At 42.9% G+C, this 25,787-nt stretch overlaps 1 protein-coding gene across 1 annotated transcript in view; it reads left to right on the plus strand.

Moving 5' to 3' along the window:
• Positions 1 to 2,096: 2,096 nt before the first annotated feature.
• The window catches only part of LOC126473336 (complexin), a 710,430-nt gene continuing 686,739 nt past the window's right edge, over positions 2,097 to 25,787 (plus strand). The window contains exon 1 of the mRNA XM_050100329.1: positions 2,097 to 2,234. Coding sequence (XP_049956286.1) covers positions 2,222 to 2,234 — 13 coding nt within the window. The 5' untranslated portion in view covers positions 2,097 to 2,221. The remainder of the gene's footprint in view (positions 2,235 to 25,787) is intronic.

A 25,787-nucleotide genomic window follows, 5' to 3' on the forward strand; every position in this document is an offset into this window, starting at 1 on the left:
ACAATGTAGTCTACGTGCCATGTACCCTTTTCTTTCTCCTGCTCCATCACAAGTGTAAACGTGGACTACTCTTGGTGAATTCAGTCTGTCTTTCTGATACATGCGCCGCATGTGCTGTCGAAAATTTGGCTACTTTCTACTTAGGGCTATCACCGATTCTCAGTTACTAATGTGACATGGCGAGCGACTGTTTTCAATCAGATACGTGATCTCCGAGGCTTTAGCTCGAATATTCCGGCAATTAAAAATCAATATTTTGAGAATCTCTCACTGCCTATTTATTACACAATCTGTTGAAATAACTGGTTTTTCTGAACCTTATTTTTGTACTTGAGCTCTCAGAATTATGCGTAATTAAAAAAAGCATGTTTATTCAGTACTTAGCCTGGTACCTGAGTGGCTGTCGCTTGCCTATCCAGGGTCATTTTGAAGTCCAACTAACACCAAAAAAAGCCCGCCCGCTTGGCCGTGCAGTCTAACGCACTGCTTTCCGGGCGGGAAGGAGCGCCGGTCCCCGGCACGAATCCGCCCGGCGGATTTGTGTCGCGGTCCGGTGAACCGGCCAGTCTGTGGATCGTTTTTAGACGGTTTTCCATCTGCCTCGCCGAATGCGGTCTGGTTCCCCTTATTCCGCCTCAGCTCCACTATGTCGGCGATTGCTGCGCAAACAAGTTCTCCATGTTCGCGTACACCACAACCATTACTCTACCACAAAAAGGTGTTACACTCGTCTGGTGTGAGACGTTCCCTGGGGGGTCCACCGGGGGCCGAACCGCACAACCACCCCGTGTTCGGTGTGGGGCGGTGGAGTGGTGAAGTGGACTGCGATAGTCGTCGTGGGGTTGTGGACCACTGCAACTGCGACGGGGACGGAGCCTCTCTGTCGTTTCTAGGTCCCCCGTTAACGTAACATAACATAACACCAAAAAATCATAATGAAGAAAGTCAAAGGAAGCCTGGATCGCTTTCTACTTTTATTCTGATTACTGTTTGGAATTCTAACGGAGTTCATCTACAGGTACTGATATAATAAAAGATTAAACAGGTGAACATTAGCCATTTGATGATAGAACACTAAGAAAAAGATTGCATACAACACTAGTATGCAAATAAAAATGAAACATCAAATTTGATTCACAGTAATTACAGTATGATTATTTATATATGTCACGTTACAATCAGCTGCGTACAATCTTACTCCTTTCTCCGCATTTAACAGATACGGGAAAAAGTTTCGAAAAGGTCTGAAATTATGTGAAAGGAAGTCGCTAAGTGCTCTCATTCTCGAGTATTTGAAGAATATAGTCGTCGCAATTTGCGAACCGTGAGGTATACAGCCTCATGACACGTGCGTAGTTTATAGCTTTAAAACCTGATACGTTGTGTTAAATCACAACACAAGATAACACCTTTTAATGGGTAGACTATAACAGGTTTTTAAATTTGTAAACTGCTCCAATAATTATACAAAATATTAAAATCTTGTGTTTGTTGCCCCTGGAAGCCAATAGATGGCAACTTTCAACCATACATCGTTTTGCTATTTTGCAACATGGAATAGTCTGAAGATTATCACTGGCAACAGTAGAGATCATTAATCCGACATAATATAAAAAGTGAGAGACGATATTTGTGTGGCTTTATTGTATCAAAATGATTACGGAGGTCTCAGACATGATTCTTCAATTACGCCAAAGAAGACTGCCTGCGGAAGCCGCCAGCGCCAGCGCGTCCGCAACGCGTCCTCTCACGACGGCGCTTCGAGAGCGTCTGCCGACGACGCGCGCCGAGCGCCGACGGGGTGGAGCTTCGGGGCCTCCCCTGCGGCGTTCGGCAGCGCTCGGCTCTTTCCGTCGACAATGCGCATACGTAATAATCGATGCGCCATGCAGCGGCGCAGCGTCCCTCGTGGCGGCCGGGAGGGGGAAGCGGCCGGACAGCCCCCTTTCCGTATTTTCGCCACCCCCACCCTCCTAGTCGGGCGCGGGCCCCTAGCGTCGCGGCGGCGGCGATGCACTGTGCGTGCTGTGACGTCACGTGGTCGGCGGGGCGGCCCGCACGCAGCGACGCCAGGGGCAGGACGCGCCAGCCGGGCAGCCGACGTCGCCGCCGCCTCCGCCTCCACCGCACGTGCGGCCGCTGTGTGCGTGCGCCGAACCGAGCCGCGCCGATGCCCGTGTGAGAGGCACCGCGCACCGACAGTGGACAGCCGACACTCGTCATGGATATCTTAGGTAGGCTCAGTCACTTGAAACTCTTCTCTCAGTTCGTGCCATAAGTAAGTGAACGCGGCTCTGCCAATACCGCATCTCGCTATTTTGTGCGCTTCTTCAATATACAACAATATCTCCAGTTACTTGCACTCGAACAAAACTTTTTACAATGAAGTATCTGCAAGGATGATACCTGAAATTACATTGGGACCAGTCAGGTACCCCAGAAACATTTAGCTGAATATTTCTTACATTTGTATTCGAAAAAGGCCCATTATTATTATTGAACTTAGACCTTAACGATGTCTTGTTAAGTAAAAAAGATGGCTCGCTTGAGCAATTGGCTATGATCGAAATCCTGTCGCATATATGACTCTCAGTAGACAACATAATAAAAGGTATTGTCTGAATCCAGAAACAAAGCCATTTTCAGTGGACCACCTTTAGTAATTACAGAGAAAAATCTTAATCTGTAGTTTAGAAAATTATCTGCTTAGGTTAATTCAGCTGCCAGTGTCTTTACTTTTTCTCCGTTTTACAGAACCGTTAATAGTTTTTGGAAGCTTTTGTTGAGACAGAGAAGTTTACCGCAACTTTTCGATTGTTCTTTGGATACTTAAATTGTGTATGTGTGTGTAGCCTGCATAGTTTTATTTTCTGAAGTAAGAGACACTGTTCAAAAGTCCATAAGAAGTCAATATTTTACGAAATGAATTTTAAATATCCTTAAACGACTCAAAATGTTGGAATGACGTGACGTACATATACGGTGATATATAGGGTAATCGGATATAGGGTGTTTTTCAGAATTAAATACATTTACAATAATGTAATAGTAACACCAACTTCCTAGAATACATTGGGCTTAGTAAATTTAGCAAATTATTTCCTAATGTTATATACTGGTAATGACTAACCTCCAAACAATACCTCTCAGCTTCGATAAGAGCTTCATAAGGAAGTATATTTGATTATTGACCATAAATTTGCAGTGCTTCTGAAACATGAAGTAAATTTCTAAAACTGTGACAGAGTGTGTCTATTTCATGATAATACACTCGCCGTATTTCGCAAATAAATGCATTAAGGAAAACATAATCTTACAAATTCTTTCATAATCATCGTAAGGTGAAATTATTATATTTGTTGACTTGGTTTCCACAACCAGTACCCTCAGCACACGAGCCACTATTCTTAATATATGTTTTCACCTCTGAATTGCAAGGTTAAATTGATTGGAACGAAAGAGCCTCTTCGTTGAGTTACGGTGGGCGAACCCTTTCATTCCGCACTGCGGGGTTCCGCTAATACCCCCGTATCGATTTAATTAGCCGCCTGGGTTACAAGTTACACCAACATTCGATTGGGAACTTAGGATAATATGGACGCCAGAGAGGTAAAGTTTCCTCACACTGCATCAAGTAAACTTCCAGGAGAGACCAAATGAAGTACTAAGAGAGGTGAAGTTTTAGTACTTCTCCTCTATGAATTATATATTTCTCTATGGTGAATTCTTGTCGTCCCGGAAAATGAATTGCACAGTTTCTTAATTTTATTGGCCACGGATACACATCCGTAAGGGCTACATATAGATTTTCTTTTACTGAAGGTTAAATTTTATACTACTTACTACTATAAAATAATGGTAGCTTTCAGTATTCGGTTATGATATTATCGATTCAGGTATGTGCTGTACAGCGGAAGCACACTACCAACGCGAAGCTAAATCCGTTGCAGTCTCTTACAAGTCTCGAAGTGAGATCTTACAGCAATAATTCGTACTGATCTTGTGCATAAACGGCAGCAATTTCAACTATTTGCTTCAAACACGTACAGTTTTAGGCATAGTTTATCAGATTTAATGTGGGTGGCATAATGAGATCTACATGAACCTAATTAATTCATTAACGGATGCCATTCGTGGAGGTGAAACCCACAAATTTTGCTTTGTTTGAAACATTCCCTTTCGTCACAGTGCTAAGCTATTTCATCGTATATCAAATTCTTGCTCTTCGAATCTGTTTATATTTATTATCTGACTATCTCACAAATTTCTCAAATTGTCCTAAGAGATTAATAAGAAATAAGCGCACTTATCTGCGCTATTTTATACGCCGCAGGAGGAGTCGTGTACCAAAGATCTCTGAACTAACAGAGGTTAAAAAGCAAACAGCAAAAAATAACGCAGAGACATTCTTAACGCAACACTTCTTGGCCACGCCCATCGAACTCGTGCGACAGACATTCGATCTGCAACCCGGTCGCATAGCGCAACTCCGGCGTACAGCTCATGGCGCCGAAGAGATATCGGCGAGAACTGAGCACAAACTGTCTAAAGAATTTCCCGAAACGTGTTAAAGTATCGCTGATATTTCGATTCTTATCGGTCTAAAAGTAGTTTTAGTTGATATTGTGACGATGTAGTGAAAACTACACGAAAGACTGTAACGCCAAATGCTTATAAACAGTAATTTATGGTTTTTCTGTATATAATCATTTTTTTACCATTCAAAACACCTTTCATTCTTACTGATATGTTCGAGTACTCAAGAGCTTTCTCATACAAGTAGTAAAACGCCACATCTAACCACACCTAATGATAAAAATATCTTCAAAAGCATATACTGTGAGGAATATGTTATTGCTAGACTCTCGGCCAATTTGACCTGCATGTTTCATACATTTGTTCAATGACCACCTTTGCTGAAGCTGTTGGTCACCATTCACTTTCTCCTATGAATGCTACTGATTAAGCTGTGCAAGGGAGTGTGTGCCGACATTTGAAACGTACGAGCGAACCGGGGGAAGTGACACAATGATTCAGATGTAGAGTTCGTAATATTAATAATCGCCGTAACAGGAGGAAGAAGGAAGATTAGAATGTTACATTTTAGCATTTCCTCTATGTGCAGGTCATTAGAGGCGGAGCACTAATTTGGATTAGAATGCCAATAGTCCGTGACCTACACGATCCGCTATTCGTCCTAGGTGATTTCCGAAAACACTAAAAACGTAAATCACTAAAAACGTAAATCACATAAACTGGGATTGTGACGCTCAAATATCTGTCCACCTGTCATGGTTTGATCTTTGTATGAATTCCCAAAATCTCAGACACTGGGATGTTTCACGTGATGAAGCCAGGGTGAATCGTTTCCCCAGTCCTGCTCCAGGTGAGTTACTGTTCAGTCTGAAATGACTTTAGTCAGTTCCACCCTCGGTTCAAGAGCGGGACGCAAATAGTGGTAGAGTGTAACTTGAAATCGGACCTGGCAGGATCCCTAATTGATAAGAGAATAGTCCAGAAAAGGCAGAGTTTTGATTTCAAGTTCCAACCCAACGCATAGCTCTCAATCTGCAGTGATACTGAAATTCATTTCTATTTGTATCCACTGAAGAGAACACACAGAAGAAACATGCAGGTCAATTTGGCACTCTGTAGTGAACTGAAAAAAACTATTTTTTCTGGAATAATGTACTCGTCCACTTGCTGAGGCTGACGGTAAACTAATGGAACTGCAAGGAAACTTCACACCGGTTATTCAGTTAACCTTTGTATTTGCACAGTGTGCTGCTCTTGGAGAGTATATGTCAGTTTTGTGTTACAATTTTGAACAAATCTTGAGGATAGAAAGTGGGTTACCGAGTAAAAACTAGTGGGTTGTATTTAAAAAAGAGTTTCTGCTGTTCGTATGTTCCTATCGAAGAAAATTACAAAGAGACAATCATGCTCATTAATGTCCCCCTGATATCTAAATAATATTTGCTTCACGCATTTCTTATTTGTCTTCTGGACGGGAAGTTGCTTGGCGTAATCAAAATATATGGGACACATTATGCAAGATTGTCCTCTTCTGCTGTGGAATCATAGAGGAGCACGTCTACAGATTAGGTCTTTGAATAGGGCCCTAGGATTTCAGGTGCCTCATATGAAAAGAATGTTGCTGAAGAAAGACAGAGATACGTAATCGAATCCAGTGACATTGCCATGTTGCAATTGAATCGAGTGACATTGCCCCATTATATTTATCATCAGCCGTCCTATAACATGAATATCTGGCTAGAAGGACTGAAGTGAAACGCGGACATCAAAGAGTCCTCTGTGACGGTGTTGCGTGATACATGCCTTGCGTCAGTGTACTGGTAAGGCTCCTATGTCATAACAACATGGAATCTCCAAGGCGCCCCTTCTCACGCTGGTGTTGCATATAGCCGTCCGTTTTCCAGATACCTGGCGAAGTGCTGCAGTCGTTGTTTTCTATTGGCTATTTATATTCTCTTTCAGCTGTAATTAGTGTAATGTCAAGGTTCTTTAGCTAGAGGGCTTGTGCTTAAAAGGATTCTATACTACTACCTTCAGTTATCGAGCAGGTTCTGTTCGTTGCGATTTCTCCACCTCTAGTCAACGTAAATTTAATTATTTTTCTTTTATCTTTCCACACACGGATATGACGAAGGTTACGTGAGAGGAAAAAAAAAGAGTCATATATGAAGGAAATTTTCATTCTGCATAGATAAATTGCCTGTTGGGCCAAAAAGTAGAAATTATCGAGAAACGATGAGACGCATCGATGGCTGGAACGATGCTGTGTGTCACATGACCTACGTACAATCACTGGATACAATACTTAGGACAGTCCCCACAAAAATAAATTATCAGGAAACGACAATCGCACAGCACGTAAATCACAGCTAGAAACGACGCCGTCAGTTACATAGTTTCCAGTCTATTCACTGGAACGGGTACTTAGCAATCCCAATGGACGTATTCTTTGCCAGTTTTGATTTTAGCAGTTGCACGCTCCTGACTCTGCAGAATACGTTTTGTTAAACCTTATGATTGCCTCTCGTTGTGTCTCCCGTAATCGAATAACCGTATTTGGCAGTACTAATACGTGGTCCGAGATGGATACAGTAGCTGGATGTCACGTAAGATTGGCAGATGAAAAGAAAACCTCCAGACCTGAGACATAAAAGAGAAATTCAATTTTATTCCTCTCAAATTAATTTCGTCATAATTGTGTGTGGAAAGAGACACGAAAAATCACGACGGTTACGTTGACTATAAGTAGATAAATCGCTACAAACGGAACCTGCTTATAAGTACATAACCTCTAGGTAAGGAACCTTGACGTTACACTGACTACAGCTAAAGCACAATATAAACCAAAAGTCACCAGAAAATGATGAATGTGAGCTATAGGTATTAATGTAGCACAGATAAACACACATTCCTGCCCCATATAAAATCACAAATAGCTCTATATATTTGTTTATATTCCTGAATCAGAGACCGGCGCTCTTTTTAGAAAAGGCACCTCCGTTATCAGAGGATTTTGGAGTATGGGTTTTTCTTCCAAAAACCCGAAGGAAAACACGACGGACGTAGTGAATTCAGGAAGTAATTTACACACGTCGTCCCACGTTAAAACCACTGCGCAACACGAGTGGCTCATTGCCCGAAGAGAGCACATGTACCAGGTCTCCTGCACGCAGTTCTAATGGGGTACAGATAAGAGGTTGTTTTGCTCTTTAAAATCGTAGTTCTCGAGGTTTACGTTTGGTCTGCCATTCTTACGTCGCATTTGGCCAAACAAGAATCCAGCTAAGATGCAGTGAGCGAGTAAATGCCGCTGCAACTGGAAACTTAGTCAAGGTACGCGGGACATATGATTTTTGTGGACTAAACGTCTAAATTGCACATATATTTACAGCGAAATTCTACTGGTATACGCACTAAGTCCAATGTCAGGTCCAGCCGCAGTGAAATGGTGCGAGATATTTGACCAAGGCTGCACAGAAGCGAGTTATGCTAATCGGAAAGAAAGCAGGGTCTCACACCACGCAGTTTCCATCTTTTTTGGAAGCTGGCAGACCATCAGGGGATAAAGAGACTTTCCATTGATGGGGGACGTGGACACATCGGTTCTCGAATGGCTCCGTGACCGAGGAGTGAATGTCGTCGAAGAATCGAGCGACTAGTAGAACGTTCCGGCTGTTGTTTACAGAAATTTGCTGACTATGTCGAATAATAATATCGTGTATCTATGTCACATTCAATAAAAGTGACATGACGAACCATAATAATGTGTAACGTATTTCTTCAAGCCCCTTCATGCTTTCCAAAGTACGTCTCTCTAGTCGCTGTAGAAGTGTTATAACAGTTCCTATATGAGGACACAAGATAAACCTCCTCACTTTCCGTGGAAGTTCTCTGTACTAAAACGTTGGTATTAGGTTAATGGCAATAATGTACGTCTTATACCCTTCTGCGACCCTTTTAATCAAGTTGTTTGTCCGCCCTGTGAGGAACTGACGTCAAGCTGCAGTAACACTGAAATTTCCAGAATGAATTTTCACTGCGCAGTGCAGTTTGCGCTGATGTGAATCTGCCTGGCAGATTAAGCCTATGTGCCTGATCGAGACACGAACGCAGGACATTTGCCTATCGCGTGCAAATCTTCTACATTGTAACACAGCGGTTGTCTGTTGTGAACTGAGAAACGTCTGAGGCTAACTAAACAACATTGTCAAATAGCATTACAGCACCTGTAAGCTATCATTGCTTGATTAAAATCAGGTTTCCCGCCAGTTATCTGTTTTACATTGTCTCAAACCGATATTCTTTCGCATCTGATTGCCAGTCACACACAGGACGAAAATGGGTAAAAGATCAAATATATATATATATATATATATACTCCGAATAAATAGTACGTTAATTGAGGAGCCCTCCATAACCTCCTCCACTACATTATTTGTTCAATGTCTACACGAGCTCGTAACATACGTCGTACCTTAACACGTACTACATCCGTCCGCCTCAAGAGCTGTTGTCTTATTGCCTTAACCGTTGCGGTAGCTCTACAGGTGAGCTCCATACCAGACAAGTAACACGATGATCTTCAACCGACTGAGCTATCTGCGCTCACCTCACGAACCGTCGTCACGGTTTTAAAAGTACGAGAGAGCTACTGGCGGAAATAAAGCTTTGAAGATCGGTATGAGTCGTGCCCGGATGGCTCACTCGGTAGACCATTTGCCCGCAAAAAGCAAAGACTCTGGTTTCGACTCCGAGTCCGGCACACATACCTAATACTTAAAATTGGCTACGAGACATTCGAAACACGTCGTTGACTAATTTTACTGCCTAAGTGAGACTGTAGCCTGCACTATCTCGCAGGTTTCCTCTGTCTGATTAATGAAGTGCTTTCAGGTTTTCAGACAAGTTGTTGCTTCCGTTTTATTCACCATATTACGACGACCGACGCAGTAGTCTTCAGCAGATGCTGCGATTTGTGCAGCTATGTTTAAATTTAAACAAGGCTAGGGATGCCTCACACATTTCTTTGAGATCTCGTCGTCTAGATGTGATCAGATCTGGGAAACGCTGTGTTGTATCCACTGGGCAAGAAGGCTCCACCCGTTAGAGCAGAGTTTGCGGGGTTGCCTGCAAAGCAGGCGCATGTGGCAGGCTACGTGATAATTTCGGTCCGACGTAGGGAAGTCGCAGTGGTGAGCCAGAAGGAGCCGACTTCGTCGCACTGTATTGCAGCGCAGATCACATGGACGGAATGAGAGCTTTGCTCATTCCGCTTCTTGCTGTCGAGAATTTATGGGGCTGCACCAACCGACGACTGAAGATCGAGATGGAGAGTCAACTGAACTGAAGAGCCGGCAGGTCTAGGTCTAGTTCAGCCAACGACATCGTGCCAACTAATACTAAGATCGCCACCATCAGTCTTCAATGGCTACGAGTCGCTCGCCAAATTCATAACCAAGCGATTGTATTTAGACTTTGATACCAAGTTATCAGTAGACAAATATTGTGTCTTTAGTCGATGATCTTCAGAAGTGTGTCAACTACTGCATGTCCTTTAGTCGGTAATATACAGAGGGTATAACACCGTAAGAAAAGCATGATTGAAAACAAGTGCTTATGGTAGCCAAACCTGTCAGTGGCGTTGCTCTGGTTCACCACGAACGGATCCTGTGTAATATCCTCAATATGTTCAAAGTGGCGCTCAAAAGACTGATCTGTGTAGTTGTGACTGCATTATGTCAGAGCCAATTGAAATAGAATATGAGCTTATTGTTGGTGCGCGTATGGTGAGTGCTTCAGGAACAAAGGTAGCTGAGGTGTTCTGTGATTCAGTAGGACAGTATGGAGGGTTTATACTGCATGCGGAGAAAGCAGAATAACATATGGTAGCCAAGCCTGTTGAAAATGGCTCAAATGGCTGTGAGCACTATGGGACTTAACATCTGAGGTTATTAGTCCCCTAGAACTTACAACTACTTAAACCTAACTAACCTAAGGACATCACACACATCCATGCCCGAGGCAGGATTCTAACCTGCGCTAAGTCATGCCGCGGACGAACGTGTGTGTTCAGTGAACGTCACGGACGGTCATTGAAGATGATTGTGACAAAAAATGTGAGGACGACAGCCCTAAAGTCACTGCAGACCTGAATGTCGCACTCATGAAACCCGTCAGCACCAAAACAACACGAAAGAAGGTCCAGAACCAGGCAAATTCAGGGCGAGCTGAAATTCCAGTACCACTCATTAGTGCTGCAAATGCCTCTAACAGAAACCGTAGTGCCGAAACCATAAAACCTAGACTAAGTAGCAATGGAAGAAAGTCATTTAACCATAAGAGTCTTGTTTCACACTGCTTACAACTTCTGGAACAGTTTCCGTCCCGAAAGCGAAATATGGCGGGGGTTCGGTGATGGTTTGAGCAGCCGTATCGTGGTATTCTATGGGCCCCATTGTTGCTCTGCAAAGCCGCATTACTGCCAATGATTATGTGACAATTGTGGCTGATAAATTCCGTCCTACGATACAAAAAAAAAGTTCAAATGTGTGTGAAATCTTATGGAACTCAACTGCTAAGGTCATCAGTTCCTAAGGTTACACACTACTTAATCTAAATTATCCTAAGGACAAACACACACACCCATGCCCGAGGGAGGACTCGAATCTCCGCCAGGATCAGCCGCACAGTCCATGACTGCAGCGTCTGATACCGCTCGGCTAATCTCACACGGCTACGATACAAAACTTGATTCTCAATGGTGACGCTGTGCTCGAAGACGACAGCGTCGTTGTTCACACATCTTGGATTCGTTTTGTGACACAAGGATGAATTGTTTCATCTCCTCTGGCCACCACAGTCAGCAGACCTCAGTATTACTGAGTCTTTGTCGTCTACTTTGGTAGTATTCCGTTATTTTTGTTCACCACTTTTGTATTGTGAACTGATACAATATTTTATGCGAGACCCTCAATAAAGCGGAGAGAAAGGACATTTCCCGGAAAATTAGTGCACCCTCCAAAAAACAAAACAGCATCAAAGGGAGTGATGGGCATCAGGAGTTGAACTCGAGTAAAATGGTGGACGAAGCAGTAATAGTTTACAGTCTGTTTGACGTCCAGGCAGTGGACACATGTAGCAGCAAAACTTGCTGACCACTGGGTCGGTACTTAAAATTTTGTGCACGAAATGAAAAGCACTTGGCTGTCTCCTATGTGCTGGCAAATTATAGGTTATGCGAGCAGTTTTTATTTTTTGGTTTTGTATTTATTGGTCCTTGGGCTAAACCATTTAGCCAGTGCACACTATTTTTATTATATACAGCATAGTGATTTTAAATTACATGAATACCAGTTAACCTTCATGATACATTTTGTAGATTCTTACTTTCAACGCAATCCATGTATCACAACTTCTCACGCTGGATCCTTTGTGTCTGACTGGATATCCGCTTCGTGCAGAAGTACGGCAACACTGACTTACTCCGTAGTGCACAGCTGCCGTAACAGGTCTTACCGTATTGAGGGTTCCTGCACTGTTCAAGGCTCTGAGGAACTCGTGGCGAGTTTGTTGCCACGTCAAGATCTTAGTATCACGTGGTTGAGCTCTGCCGTTTTAGTTGGGTGTGCTTCACAGTACCGAGGTAGCTGAGCTTTCATTCTATAAACATGTGAAGGATAACAGCCGTGGCCTTTTTTTTAAAAAAAAATCTTGATTCATCAAAACCAGTATCATCCAAAGTAACCCACCACCTAAGACATTGGTTGGTCGAAGTTACATACAAAATTACAAATTTTCAGCAGCATTTACCAAGACTCTACTTATTGGTAGTGTCAACGACAGGATGGGAGGTTAGTTACTCTATGGGTATTCCTACTATTTGACCTACTGTTAACCTACCATGCTATCTACTCTATCCTACTCCACTAACAACTATATCCTGCAGCGTTACAAGTGTGCCAGCAGAATACAAACCTACTTTTCTTGGCCGTTCCCACCGAGCTAATCCCAGTGCGCGTGCCCCTGGCACTGGACTGGCCTTAACTGGAAATCATTGCAGGTCTTTTTGAAATATCCTACTATCTATTTCCTACTAGTAATTTTATCTACTAAGTCATAATCGGTGTGCTGTGTCTATAGTCGGTAAGTTCGCACCCTCCCCCTAGTCCTGGACGCGACGGATCCCGATCGTCATGGCGGTCCGCCAGTACGCATCCTGGCGGAATGGTTTGGTGCGTAATGTCACGTTTTGGCACTTTAGTTACTCTATCTCCCTACGATATTCTCTCAGGGCTTTGGCGGATGCCTCGCTGGCTAATTTATCGATGATAATGAAGGTGACTGGGTTTCTAATTAGATGGAAGGTATCTGCATTTGGCAGTGAATTCCTTAACTCAGTGGCAATGTCGTCGAAAATGGGACACTCGTAGACCGCGTGGTCCGGTGTACCTATCCCGGCACCACAGTAACACGAGGGTGTCGCTCTTTTCCCCAAACGGCAGAGATATGCCGGGTACGGGCCATGCCCTGTGAGGAAGTGCAGCAGTCCCTTACTAGGCTGAAAATGCTTCATTCTCAATCGTTCTTTGATGTTTGGTAATAGTTGGTGTGTTCTTCTCCCTGTCTCATCCCTATCCAAGATTTCTTGCCAAAGTTCCATCCCCCTTCTTTTGATTGATGATTTATCCCCCACTCTGACCCCCATAATGTTCCCGGTTTTTTCGATCTGCCCCTTTTTTACCCAGTACCTTGCGGCCAGCTCCCTGATTTTTACATCTAGGGGGCACAGCCACATGAGAATCAACAATGCTCCCTCAGGAGATGTACGGTAGGCCCCGACTGAGCACAATAGCATGTTCCGCTGCACTCTCCTCACGACCATAGCAGGAACGACCCTCGTGAGCCTGTGAGCCCAGACTCCGGACCCGTAGCCCACGATGGAGGCGAGGATTGTGTTGTGGTACAACTTGATGAGGTTTGGTGGGAGATGAAATCGCCTATGATCTATCGTAATGAGGTTATTTAGTACCTCTAGTGACCTATGTGTTGTGGCTTCAATGTGCCGGGTGAAGCTCCATTTCACATCTAGTACTACTCCTAAGTATCATGCTTCCCGACGACGTATTACTGGTGTGCCATCTATCCTGACTGCAGCGTTTCTGCCGGATTGGTCTTTTAAGAGTACGTAGGTGAGATCTACCACGGCTGTGACCATACTCGAAGAAATTGCGTCTCTACAAAAAAAAAAAAAAGGTTCAAATGGCTCTGAGCACTATGGGACTTAACATCTGAGGTAATCAGTCCCCTAGAACTTAGAACTACTCAAACCTAGCTAACCTAAGGACATCACACATCCATGCCAGAGGCAGGATTCGAACCTGCGACCGTAGCGGTCGCGCGGTTCCAGACTGAAGCGCCTAGAACCGCTCGGCCACAACGGCCGGCGCGTCTTTACACCAGCAGCGTAATCTGTACATGTAGTGTAGTAAGATCGACCGTAAACCACTCTGTTTCGCCAGGTGATCCGTCAGCTTGTTGCATGAGATGCCGTGCGTGGAGCTGGATGCCCGCTGGGCAGAAGAGCGCTCCTCTGGACGGGGCGGTCCCGCCCTTGTTATGTGGAGTGGTGCGTCTCGGACCACGTGCCGCGGTTGTGTCCCGGCGACCCCGGCCTCTCTTCCGCTTTCTGCGCCGCTTTCCACTCCAAGGCGACGTCGCGTCGCCGGCAGTCCACGCCGCCCCACGCCACGCACTTTGGCCGTAAGCGCCGCACTGCGCCTGTGGGCCGCTCCGAGCCGAGGCCGTGAATTCAATTTGGCGCTGGATGTGGGAGGCGGGGGTGCGAGGGGTGGGGTGGGGTGCTGTGGGTGCCCTCAAAGGGGTGGCCAGGGGGAGGGGCAAGGGGCGTGGCCACTCGATATCCTGCGCGGCGCTCCCCACGTCTTGATTACCACACCGACGGCTGCCAAGGCTCCGCTCTGACTTATCGACCCGCCAATAGCAGGAGCACTCAATAAGTAAAGAGGCACGGGACGCTAAAGACGGAGTGTTGCCGTTTAAACGTCTTTCGATATCGAAGTCATTAGAGAAACAGCTCTGGCTGTGCTAGAATCGCACGGAGGTCGACTGAAATGATTTAGGGAAATCGTACAGGTCCTAAATGAGAATAACAAGATTTGATTTGGGGTCCCACATTTTATATTAGTCTACACTACTGGAGAATGCGCCACATAGATTAAAAGTGAATAAAAATTTCCTATTTGGATAGAAAAGGTTGTGGATTGCAAGTTTAGTATCGTTGCGGGACTCGGATTTACATATCGAGATGAACGCAACAGCGTTGGCCATCCAGACCTAGGCGGCGTAGACTTCGCTTCACTTAGCTAGACCCTCTCCGGCCTAAAATAGAAGGAAAGCGTGAGCGCTTTCCTCGTTCAGTTGCGTTCTACATCAGCGTCTACTTGACTACTCCACAATTCACACTTAAGTACCTGGCAGAGGGTTGTTCAAACTACCTTCACACTGTTTCTCTCTCCGTTCCCCTCTCTAAAAGAGCATGGGAAAAATTAACTCTTAAATCTTTCTGTACTTGCTCTGGTTCCCTTTGTTTTCTACATCTACATCTACACCTACATCCATACTCCGCAAGCCACCTGACAGTGTGTGGCGGAGGGTACTTTGAGAACCTCTATCGGTTCTCCCTTCTATTCCAGTCTCGTACTGTTCGTTGAAAGAAAGATTGTCGGTATGCTTCTGTGTGGGCTCTAGCCTCTCTGATTTTATCCTCATGGTCTCTTCGCGAGATATACGTAGGAGGGAGCAATATACTGCTTGACTACTCGGTGAATGTATGTTCTTGAAACTTCAACAAAAGGCCGTACCGAACTACTAGGCGTCTCTCCTGCAAAGTCTTCCACTGGAGTTTATCTATCATCTCCGTAACGCTTTCGCGATTACTAAATGATCCTGTAACGAAGTGCGCTGCTCTCCGTTGGATCTTCTCTATCAACCCTATCTGGTACGGATCGCACACTGGTGAGCAATATTCAATCCGTGGGCGAACAAGTGTACTGTAACCTACTTCCCTTGTTTTCGGATTGCATTTCCTTAGGATTCTTCCAATGAATCTCAGTCTGGCTTCTGCTTTACCGACGATCAATTTTATATGATCATTCCATTTTAAATCACTCCTAATACCTATTCCCGTATAATTTATGGAATTAACTGCTTCCATTTGCTGACCTGCTATAGTGTAGCTAAATGATAAACGATCTTTCTTTTTATGTATTCGCAGCACATTACACTTGTCTACATTGAGATTCAATAGCCATTCCATGCACCATGCGTCAATTCGCTGCAGATCCTCCTGCATTTCAGTACAGTTTTCCATTGTTACTACCTCTCGCTACACCACAGCATCATCCGCAAAAAGCCTCAGTGAACTTCCGATGTTATCCACGAGGTAATTTATGTATATTGTGAATAGCAACGGTCCTACGACACTCCCCTGCGGCACACCTGAAATAACTCTTACTTGGGAAGACTTCTCTCCAATGAGAATGACATGCTGCTTTCTGTTATCTAGGAACTCTTCAATCCAATCACACAATTGGTCTGATAGTTCATATGCTCTTACCTTGTTCATTAAACGACTGTGGGGAACTGTATCGAACGCCTTGCGGAAGGCAAGAAACACGGCATCTACCTGGGAACCCGTGTCTATGGCCCTCTGAGTATCGTGGACAAATAGCGCGAGCTGGGTTTCACACGATCGTCTTTTTCGAAACCCATGCTGATTCCTACAGAGTAGATTTCTAGTCTCCAGAAAAGTGATTATACTCGAACATAATACGTGTTCCAAAATTCTACAACTGATCGACGTTAGAGATATAGGTCTATAGTTCTGCACATCTGATCGACGTCCCTTCTAGAAAACTCGGATGACCTGCGCCCTTTTAAAATACTTTGGAACGCTACGCTTTTGTAGAGAGCTACGGTACACCGCTGCAAGAAGGGGGGCAAGTTCCTTCCCATCTATTATGTAGACTGGCGACTGTAAAATATTTTCAAAATCAGAGGAGAAAGTTGGTGACTCAAATTTCGTGAAAAGATCTCGCAGTAAGGAGAAACGCCTTTGTTTTAATGACTGCCATCCCCGCTCGCTCATCATACACGTGACACTCTCCTCCTTTTCGCTACAATTTAAAACTGAGATTACCTTCTTTCAGTTTCTTCGATGCCCACCGTCAGTCTTATCCGGTAAGTACCCCATACAGCACAGCAGTACTCCATCAGAGGATGAATAAGCATCAGTAGGCAGTCTCTTTAGTAGGCTTGTAGCATCTTCTAAGTGTTCTGCCAATAAAATATAGTTTTTGTTTGCCTTCCCCACAACATTATCTATGTGAGCGTCCTAATTTAAGTTGTTTGTAGTTGTAATTTCTAGGTATATAGTCAAATTGACAGCCTGTAAATTTATGCGCTTTATCGTGTAATCGAAATTTAACGGATCTCTTTTTGTACTTATGTGGATGAGCTCAGAGTTTTCCTTATTGAGAGACAATTGCCAGTTTTCGCACCATGCAGATATCGTGTCTAAATCAATTTGCAATTGGTTTTGATTGTCTAATGACTTTACTAGACAGTAAGTAACAATTCTGAGAGGACTGCTCGGATAATCACTTAAATTGTTTATGTAGATTGGGAACAAAAAAGGACCTGTAACACTTTCTTCAGGAACATTGGATATCACATCCGTTAAACTTCCGTCAATTACTACTAACTGTGAGTGGAAGTCTTGGATCCAGTCGCATTGCTGAAGACATAATACTCGTGCATAGGCACACAATTTGATTAGAAGTCCATTGTGAGGAACGGTGACACAAGACTTTCGGAAACCCTGAAGTATGGAATCAATCTGAGATCCCCTGTCGATAGCAATCATTACATCTTGCCAATATAGAGCTAGCTGTGTTTCACAAGAACGGTATTTTCTGAATCCTTGCTGGCTGTGTATCACTAGACCGTTACATTCGAGATAACTCATAATGTTCGCCGCGCGGGATTAGCCGAGCGGTCTCAGGCGCTGCAGTCGTGGACTGTGTGGCTGGTCCCGGCGGAGGGCCGAGTCCTCCCTCGGGCATGGGTGTGTGTGTTTGTCCTTAGGATAATTCAGGTTAAGTAGTGTGTAAGCTTAGGTACTGATGACCTTAGCAGTTAAGTCCCATAAAATTTCACACCCATAATGTTCGAAAACATTATATGTTCCAAAATCCTACTGCACAAAGACGTTACAGATTTGCGTCTGTAATTCAAACGATTACTCCTGCTTCCTTTCTTGAATATTGGTGTGAATTGTGCAACTTTCCAGTCTTTTGGTATGCATGTTTCGTCAAGCGGACGTTTGCGTATGATTGTTAAGTATTGGGCTATTCTGTCACCATATTCTTAAAGAAATCTTACTAGTATGTCATCTGGATCGGAAGACTTGCCCTTATTAAGTGATTACGCTGCATCACTATGTCGATGATACTAAGTTCAAAATGGTTCATATGGCTCTGAGGACTATGGGACTTAACATCTATGGTCATCAGTCCCCTAGAACTTAGAACTACTTAAACCTAACTAACCTAAGGACATCACACAACACCCAGTCATCACGAGGCAGAGAAAATCCCTGACCCCGCCGGGAATCGAACCCGGGAACCCGGGCGCGTGATATTAAATTACCTATTTGACCTACCTGAAGCTTTCTGACCGTCAACGTTACCTTCTTCTTGTTTATTTGTCTCGGTTTGTAATTGTGGTTTTGTTCATAGACTGTTGACCATTTTTGGCTTTCAGGTTTCGGATTCCTCTCGGTTTGTCCTTTCCGGATATGTGTACGGTTTTTGCCGCCTTCATTCGACTCTTTCAGCAAAATCAGTGTTATCTCGGAGAGCGACTAGTGGTACTCGCTCACCTAGGTAATGAGCTGCTAAAAAAAGATCGTCCACTAGAAGCCAATACAGGGAAATTCAATTACATCTACCATTGTCCTTATTAGTGGTGTAGAAAATTGAACAGGACATTTTTGTAGGAAATTTTATGTATTACATTTTTAGGGGGATACGTCTTCGATACAGACTGTAGTTTTCGACTTATTCAAGAAAAACGTACAAAAGTGATCCTCAAATGCATCTTCATTTCCACACTCAACTCTCACCGCTAGTATGTTGTTCATCACTCTTACTCCTACCACTGTACAAAAATAGGAGACTGCACTAATTATTTCAATCATCAGACATTTTTTGGTCTTCATTGATTGGCCTTATTACTGCACTGGCTTAGTCGAACACTTCAAAATTGTAAATCTGACGTTTGTGTAAGCTTCACCTAACGACAAACAGCATAAAATAAACTTACATCGTTGTAGATGTCAGGCCTTCTGACTACGAAACTACTGTGCTTGCAAGGCTTAAGTTTGGATCGAATTGTCAACAAAATTAGTTTTAGCGCAACGTTTACAAACGTCGTTTTTCTTCCATTACCTTGACGGACACGTTTAAACTCATAACGTTAACGAAACGGTCGACTGTGTTGGTGACGTGATAGCTGAATCAATAGCCACCAAAAAAGGTAGAATATCAGGAATAGCTCACGAACTTGGAATTTTTTGTATAGTTGTAGGATGTAGTGCCACAAATAACATATTAGAAATCCTGAGTGGTGAAGAATGAGTTTTGGGACGGAAGTGTGGTTGAGGATCACTTATGCAAGTTTTTCTTGAATAACTCGAAAACTGTGGCCTCCAGGGAAAACGTATCTCAGTACAAAATTTAACTACATTAAATTTCCTACAAAAAGGTCGTGTTCATTTTTTCTCCATGAATAATCGCTTGCGCCTAGCGATAGAGAGGATATTAAATTCACGAACGCGGTGTCTGAAGGCCACACACAAAATTGGGAATTGCATAAAACGATATCGGTAGGCGCAGCTGACTCACCCCGTATACCTGAAGGTGAACACCAGAACACATTTAGCAGACGTGATAACAAAAGACCGTCAGGTGGTTAGAGGAGTCAAACTAAGATGTCTTCCCATTTATATAGTATGTAATACAGAGAAGAAATAGTGGAAAAGTATTTTAATGGAAACAAAAGACTTGGAATCGATCCCGGTACCTTCGTTTTCGAGGACAATGTTTCTCTCAGCTGAGTTGTGCAATTATGATCCGAACCTACTCTCACAGTTTCTCGTCTTCCAGTACATCTCTCATTCTTTTAGAAATAGGGTAAGTTCCGGTGCAGAGTCTCGATCGAGAGCAGAGTTTTAATCTGCCACGAAGTTTCAAATCAACACATACCCCGCTGCAGACTGTAAAAAAATGTATCTCAGAATTATAATGGGAAAGCAATTATTTAACCATAAAAGTACCTGCTGCGAAACAACTAAATCTGAAATTTGAAAAACAACTGTATTGTAAGAGAGTCTCTGACTTTCCGGGTAAAACTTCTGGCTTGGCGTCAGCGTTGTGAAAAATGTGTACGTTTCATCGATTACGGGTGAGTAGTTAATTAGAAAAAAAGTCGGAGGCCTTAGAACTTGAATGCACCTCGTAAATCCCACGGATCCTGACGCCGATTCTGTCCTTAACGGGCCGTAGCATCTCCTTTACCTTGTTAGGAGGTCGGAAAATGGGTCTCACACGTCGTCTTCCCAGGACTCTCCCTATTTTGCGGAGTATATATATAAATTGGAGAACGCTGATTTCATATCACGTCAATCATAACAGTTCTTTAGGAACACGTACTTCAGATGATTAATTTCGGAATCCAAGTGGCACTCGTCACAAACAAATTTTTCTCTATATACGAGTGTAATTAAAACTGCTTTCTTCTGCACTGGATGATGAAAACTGTGGGCGCAAAGACAGCATTACTAATTACCATCCAATCACAAGGCGTCTATGGGCTACATAAGGCCAGTTTAGATAGCCAGTTGCTTCTTACAAAGACAATGAAGGTAATAGTCGAAAGCTTGGGGTTTTACCCTTCACTGACGCGGCAAGAAGTCCGAGAGTGTTTTACACAATAGTGCCGTCGCGCATGACATTGCTCTCATAGACAATGACTGGTCTGATATTTTGTGTTGAGTGCGGTTTTGTGTACGGAAAATACATGGACGAGGGGAGAGAGGAAGGCGATTAGATGCCTATGAGATGCAGGAATACCGTCTAGATACGAAGGGAAATGCAAGGCAGAAGACGAGTGTAGGTGAGACCGAAGTGTGAAGCAGGAACAACCGAAGTGGAGAACTGTATAAGACTGAATTAATTTCCAGCTCCTCACTTCTCTCTGTGGCTCTGAATTTAATAAATTTTCGGAAATCATTCATGCAAAAACGTCATTTCTTCGTGCTTTCACACAGGACCCTTGTAATTTCAGGGTGTACGAAGTCTTCTGTTTAAACAATTAATATCCTGAAGCCTAGAACCATTAAACATGCCGACACTACCAGTATCGACATTATGCTTGAACCGATTATAAGAAGTCTGTTCGAAACGTAATGTAACTTCTGTTTCCCGCGGTAACAAAGCGTGCTAGCCGCATCCCCATGGCAACATCGAATCCGTCACAAGTTCCCGAGTAACAACATTGTGTCACGCTTATGACACCACCTATCCTTTCCCAACTGCTGTTGTTCGAATGAGACTATGTACAGAGTTTATCGTGATTTTTGCCTTGTCTGATTGATGGAAGGAATGATTGAGCGGTAAATTTCGTGTCAAACTGGCGAAAACATTTACACAAACATCTGAAATGTCGGTGGAAGTTAACGAGGACGTTACTCGTAGGTCTCCCCGATTCTAAAATACGACTTAAGTTGTAGTTTTAACGACGTGTCTTTTTCGATTTTTTATTTTACCACTCTGATTAGATATGCTTCTTCCGTCCCTAGACAATATTTTAGCTTCTACCTACTACAAGAATTTTATAATTGTGTATCAGTTACCACAATTTACATTGCAGTTTTAAGGATATTTTGTATTTTTAGACCTATTGTTTATTCTATATGGTTAAGTAGACGCTTTCTGTTTCTAGGACGTATTTTAGCCTTCACCAGCTCCAAAGTTTTATAACTGTGTAAAAAGTACTACATTTTACGAAAATTACATATTTATAATGACGATAATGTAAATGTTGTGTGACTAGGGGCTCTCATCGGGTAGACCGTTCGCCTGGTGCAGGTCTTTCGGTTTGACGCCAATTCAGCGACCTTCGCGTCGATGGGGGTGAAATGATGATGATTAGGACAAAACAACACCCAATCCCTGAGCGCAGGAAATCTCCGAACCAGCCGGGAATCGAACCCGGGCCCTTAGGATTGATATTCTGTCGCGCTGAACACTTTTTTTTTCATTTTGTTCGTTTTCGTTCGTTGTATCTGCTCGGGGCGGACGTCGAAAGACACCCATTTCATTTCGTTGTTGATCCATTAACTCAGTTTTTTATTACAGAGGGCAGCTAGCCCTCTGACCGAACACGCTGAGTTACCGTGCCGGCTGTCCACTCAGCTACAGGGGGCGATAATAAAAATGCACAAGTGACCTCTGCAGTCAATAAATGTCAATTTGTTCTCCAGTAACTCTCACCGCGTGTCAGTTCAGCGGCGTTCTTGTATCAGTGACGTACTTTTTGGCTTGTAGTATGGGACAGATGAATTTGGTGAAACGTTTTGTAAATAATGGTTTTCACTTTGACATGCCAATGCATGTTACGTCAACTATCCGGCTAATTAAGATACAGAGGAAATTTATAGCTCTAATTTGGTACTTTCTTTAAGTTTTACCGAGGTATGTTACATAATAATTCATTCTATGTAATGTATTTATGACATTGTATGCTATTTTAATAATTTAATGTTTTACACTTGATGTGCGCTATTTCCCGTTCAGATGATAACTCTCGTCTTACCAAAACCGTCATTGTAAACAAAGGCTTGACTCATGCGATCTTGGCTGAGAAATCGTCCTTTAAGTTGATTCGAAAATAGTTGTCATTTAACTGAAGATGACCCTCATCTAGGAGGCGTTAGACGTGAATCGGTAGCGCTCAGGTGCAGAAACTCAAGAATCTCTGGTGCGCCAATCGTCAGAGAACTTGCAGAAAAAGTTGTAATCTCATTTACTTCTTGTCACGAAATTTTCATCGAAAAATTGAAGTACATCGGGTTGCATCGCAGAAAAGCGGTAGAAATGTCAAGCGAATATTTTCAAGGAATTCCTCGAACAGGTAGACTTCGACGAAATATTAATACACAAAAAATTATCACAGAAGATCAAAGTTGAGTTAAGAGCTGCGACATTCATTTGAAAGTCGAGTTATCATAGTGCACTGGCAAAGGTTCTCCACATTCAAATGAAGGTCGGACAGTCTGAACTCAATATGGCGGTCACAGATTTTCCAATTTCGACGGAATTGTGTATTTCAAATGCACTTAATAGTCATTATTGTTCAAGTGTTTTGATAAGTAGTCACAAAAAAGATAACGGTTTTTAATGCTGGGTTTATCAAGTAGTTGTCCTAATAAGTAATTTAACCGCTGTTCATAAACTTTCCCACTTCATAATCATGAGCATCAACCAAGTATATACCATCCGAGTACTTCACCATTATTTACGCTACGGCTTCAAACCTGAGCAATAGATCAAATATTAATTTGTGAAACTTATTAGGTTTTTTTTTTTTTTTTTTAACCGTACGTTGGAACATGACGGGTGACTACTGCTGGACGGAGACCCGCCGGCCGAAGTGGCCGTGCGGTTAAAGGCGCTGCAGTCTGGAACCGCAGGACCGCTACGGTCGCAGGTTCGAATCCTGCCTCGGGCATGGATGTTTGTGATGTCCTTAGGTTAGTTAGGTTTCACTAGTTCTAAGTTCTAGGGGACTAATGACCTCAGCAGTTGAGTCCCATAGTGCTCAGAGCCATTTGAACCATTTGACGGAGACCCTTTAGCTGCACTACGTAAACAGATCTAGCGTCATGAGTAACATTCTGGACAGCAGTAAAAAGTAAATACAGTACTCAAGTACCCACAGGCATAAATATATTCACACACACACACACACACACACACACACACACACACACACACACACACACACACACGAGCATACAAAAACATATCAAAGCACATGGACGAAACAATAACAAGTAATAGCTGCGCAACAAGAAACCTGCAAATTGTGTCTGCATTATGGATGGCAAAAGAAAACTGCAATGAAGCCGAACACATTTAACAATTGACACACGTATCTACGTGAATTCAACTTTTTTTTATTAAAAGTAATTTTTATTAAAAGTAATTTGGAGGCCTTTTACTGTTATCTTCACAGCAGTGACTTAGCAAGGTTACAGATCTATATTTTACTCAGTGTTAATCAAATCTTGCAAATGCCATTTTTTCTGGCATTTTTAACAATACAGCACTTCAACAGCACTTGGTGAGCAGCATTTTACATAATGGCTGTCTTTACACTGTGCTACTGTTTTTCACACTGTAACTTCGTATATTCGTCAGTAAGCAGTGAGTACACTGATAAATCAAATATACGTTATGAGACGTAATTACCGGAACAGTGTTCCATACGAACTGTGAAATGTCACGCACTCATTAACATTCCCTATAGGTAGCAGTTACACAACTTGAGAATTCCGTTACTCTTAACTACAACGACGACAGCTAAAATGTATGGTGCAATTAGTTGCTCATTGCAAGTTAACAAGTTTTATGCCGTCTGAGGTTGTAATGTAACGAGATCGCGGGACATGCTTGGGGCATACATAGCTACGGCGCCGATCTGGCGGGATCAAGTTCCCGCCGAGACTAGGGCAGCACATTCTAGAGGTGTTTTTTTCGAAAACACTGTTGCGGGGAAAGCAGTTTCCCCCATTCGCTACTCCTCAAGAGGAGGGAGATTTTCAAACAGATAGCGCAAGCATAGGACTGAGGCATGGAGTTCTAAAACTGCAGATAATTAGCAAAGTGCGCGATCTTGTTTAGTAAGGGAAAGATTAAGACTTCTATTCAAGGGAGACGTATGCCTCCGATAAAAAGTAATAAAACGTTATTGTTTTGCAACAACTGGAAGAAGTATGGTTAGTGATAGAGCATTTGGCGATCGTCTGTTGATGCAGTTCGAAATCGAACAGCTGAGTGCAGTAAGGACGTCAACCTGATAAAACCTGTGGTACAGGACTTCACTCTTGGCTGTATCTCGATGGACGACGAACATGCTCCAGGGGCTGCATATACCGGCTGAATAATGTGATCAATGGAAGTGTGGTTGCACATATGGATGAATAAGTAGACACAATATGTACACGGTGGAAACGTTACCTGTTTACAACGTACCACAGTGATGTAGGGGAAGTTGAGACGAACAATTTGATACAGGACGCTTGCAGTCTGTCTAGCCGGGAAACAATGTCAAATTGACCAACAAAAGCCATCTATACCCCTAAAGCGCAAGCGCAAGGCGCGAGACTTTTTATATCACCTCGTTCTCTTACGCAACCGGCTTAGGCAACTATTATTAATCTAAATTTCCCCGTGAGAAAAAAGAAAGAAAAAAAATACCTTTGAAAAGTTATGCAAAACTAATTATGTTTACAATTCGATTGAAACATAATCTATACAAGCACAATCGTTTCGTAGTAAGAAAATCAGATAAATAAATCTGGTTAGGTGTTAATTTTATGCTGTTAAAATGCACTGTATTTTGAGATGAAATAAATAAATTTACAGAAACGTCAGTCTTAGGCTTTTGTAGGTACAAGAACAAGGGGTTTTTAATATTCAAGTACGAGTATAACCAAAATCTTACGAGATGTGCATGCGCTCTAGCGTAGACGGCTCTTATTGGTCAATTTGAGGTTGTTTCCCGGCTTGAGAGACCACAAGTGTTCCATATCAATTTGTTCATCTCTTCTCCAACTCCATCATGATGTACATTGTAAACAGTTATCGTTTAAACCCTGTATATTCGTTAGTATGTGAACTGTTTATGGCATGTTTCTGCAAGCACAAATATTTAGTTGAAGTATATATTAAGATAATGTAGCAACATACTTTCCTTGGTGTTCTGTTCTTATAAAGTAATAAAATGCGTTTTTTCTCCCGTAACAAACGTTTTACTTTGCATCACGGTACTACTATCGTCATAATACGTTAATCGATGTGTAACATCACGTCATGGACCTTGATACG

This window comes from Schistocerca serialis, chromosome 4, assembly GCF_023864345.2.
Source record: "Schistocerca serialis cubense isolate TAMUIC-IGC-003099 chromosome 4, iqSchSeri2.2, whole genome shotgun sequence".
Taxonomy (NCBI): domain Eukaryota; kingdom Metazoa; phylum Arthropoda; class Insecta; order Orthoptera; family Acrididae; genus Schistocerca; species Schistocerca serialis.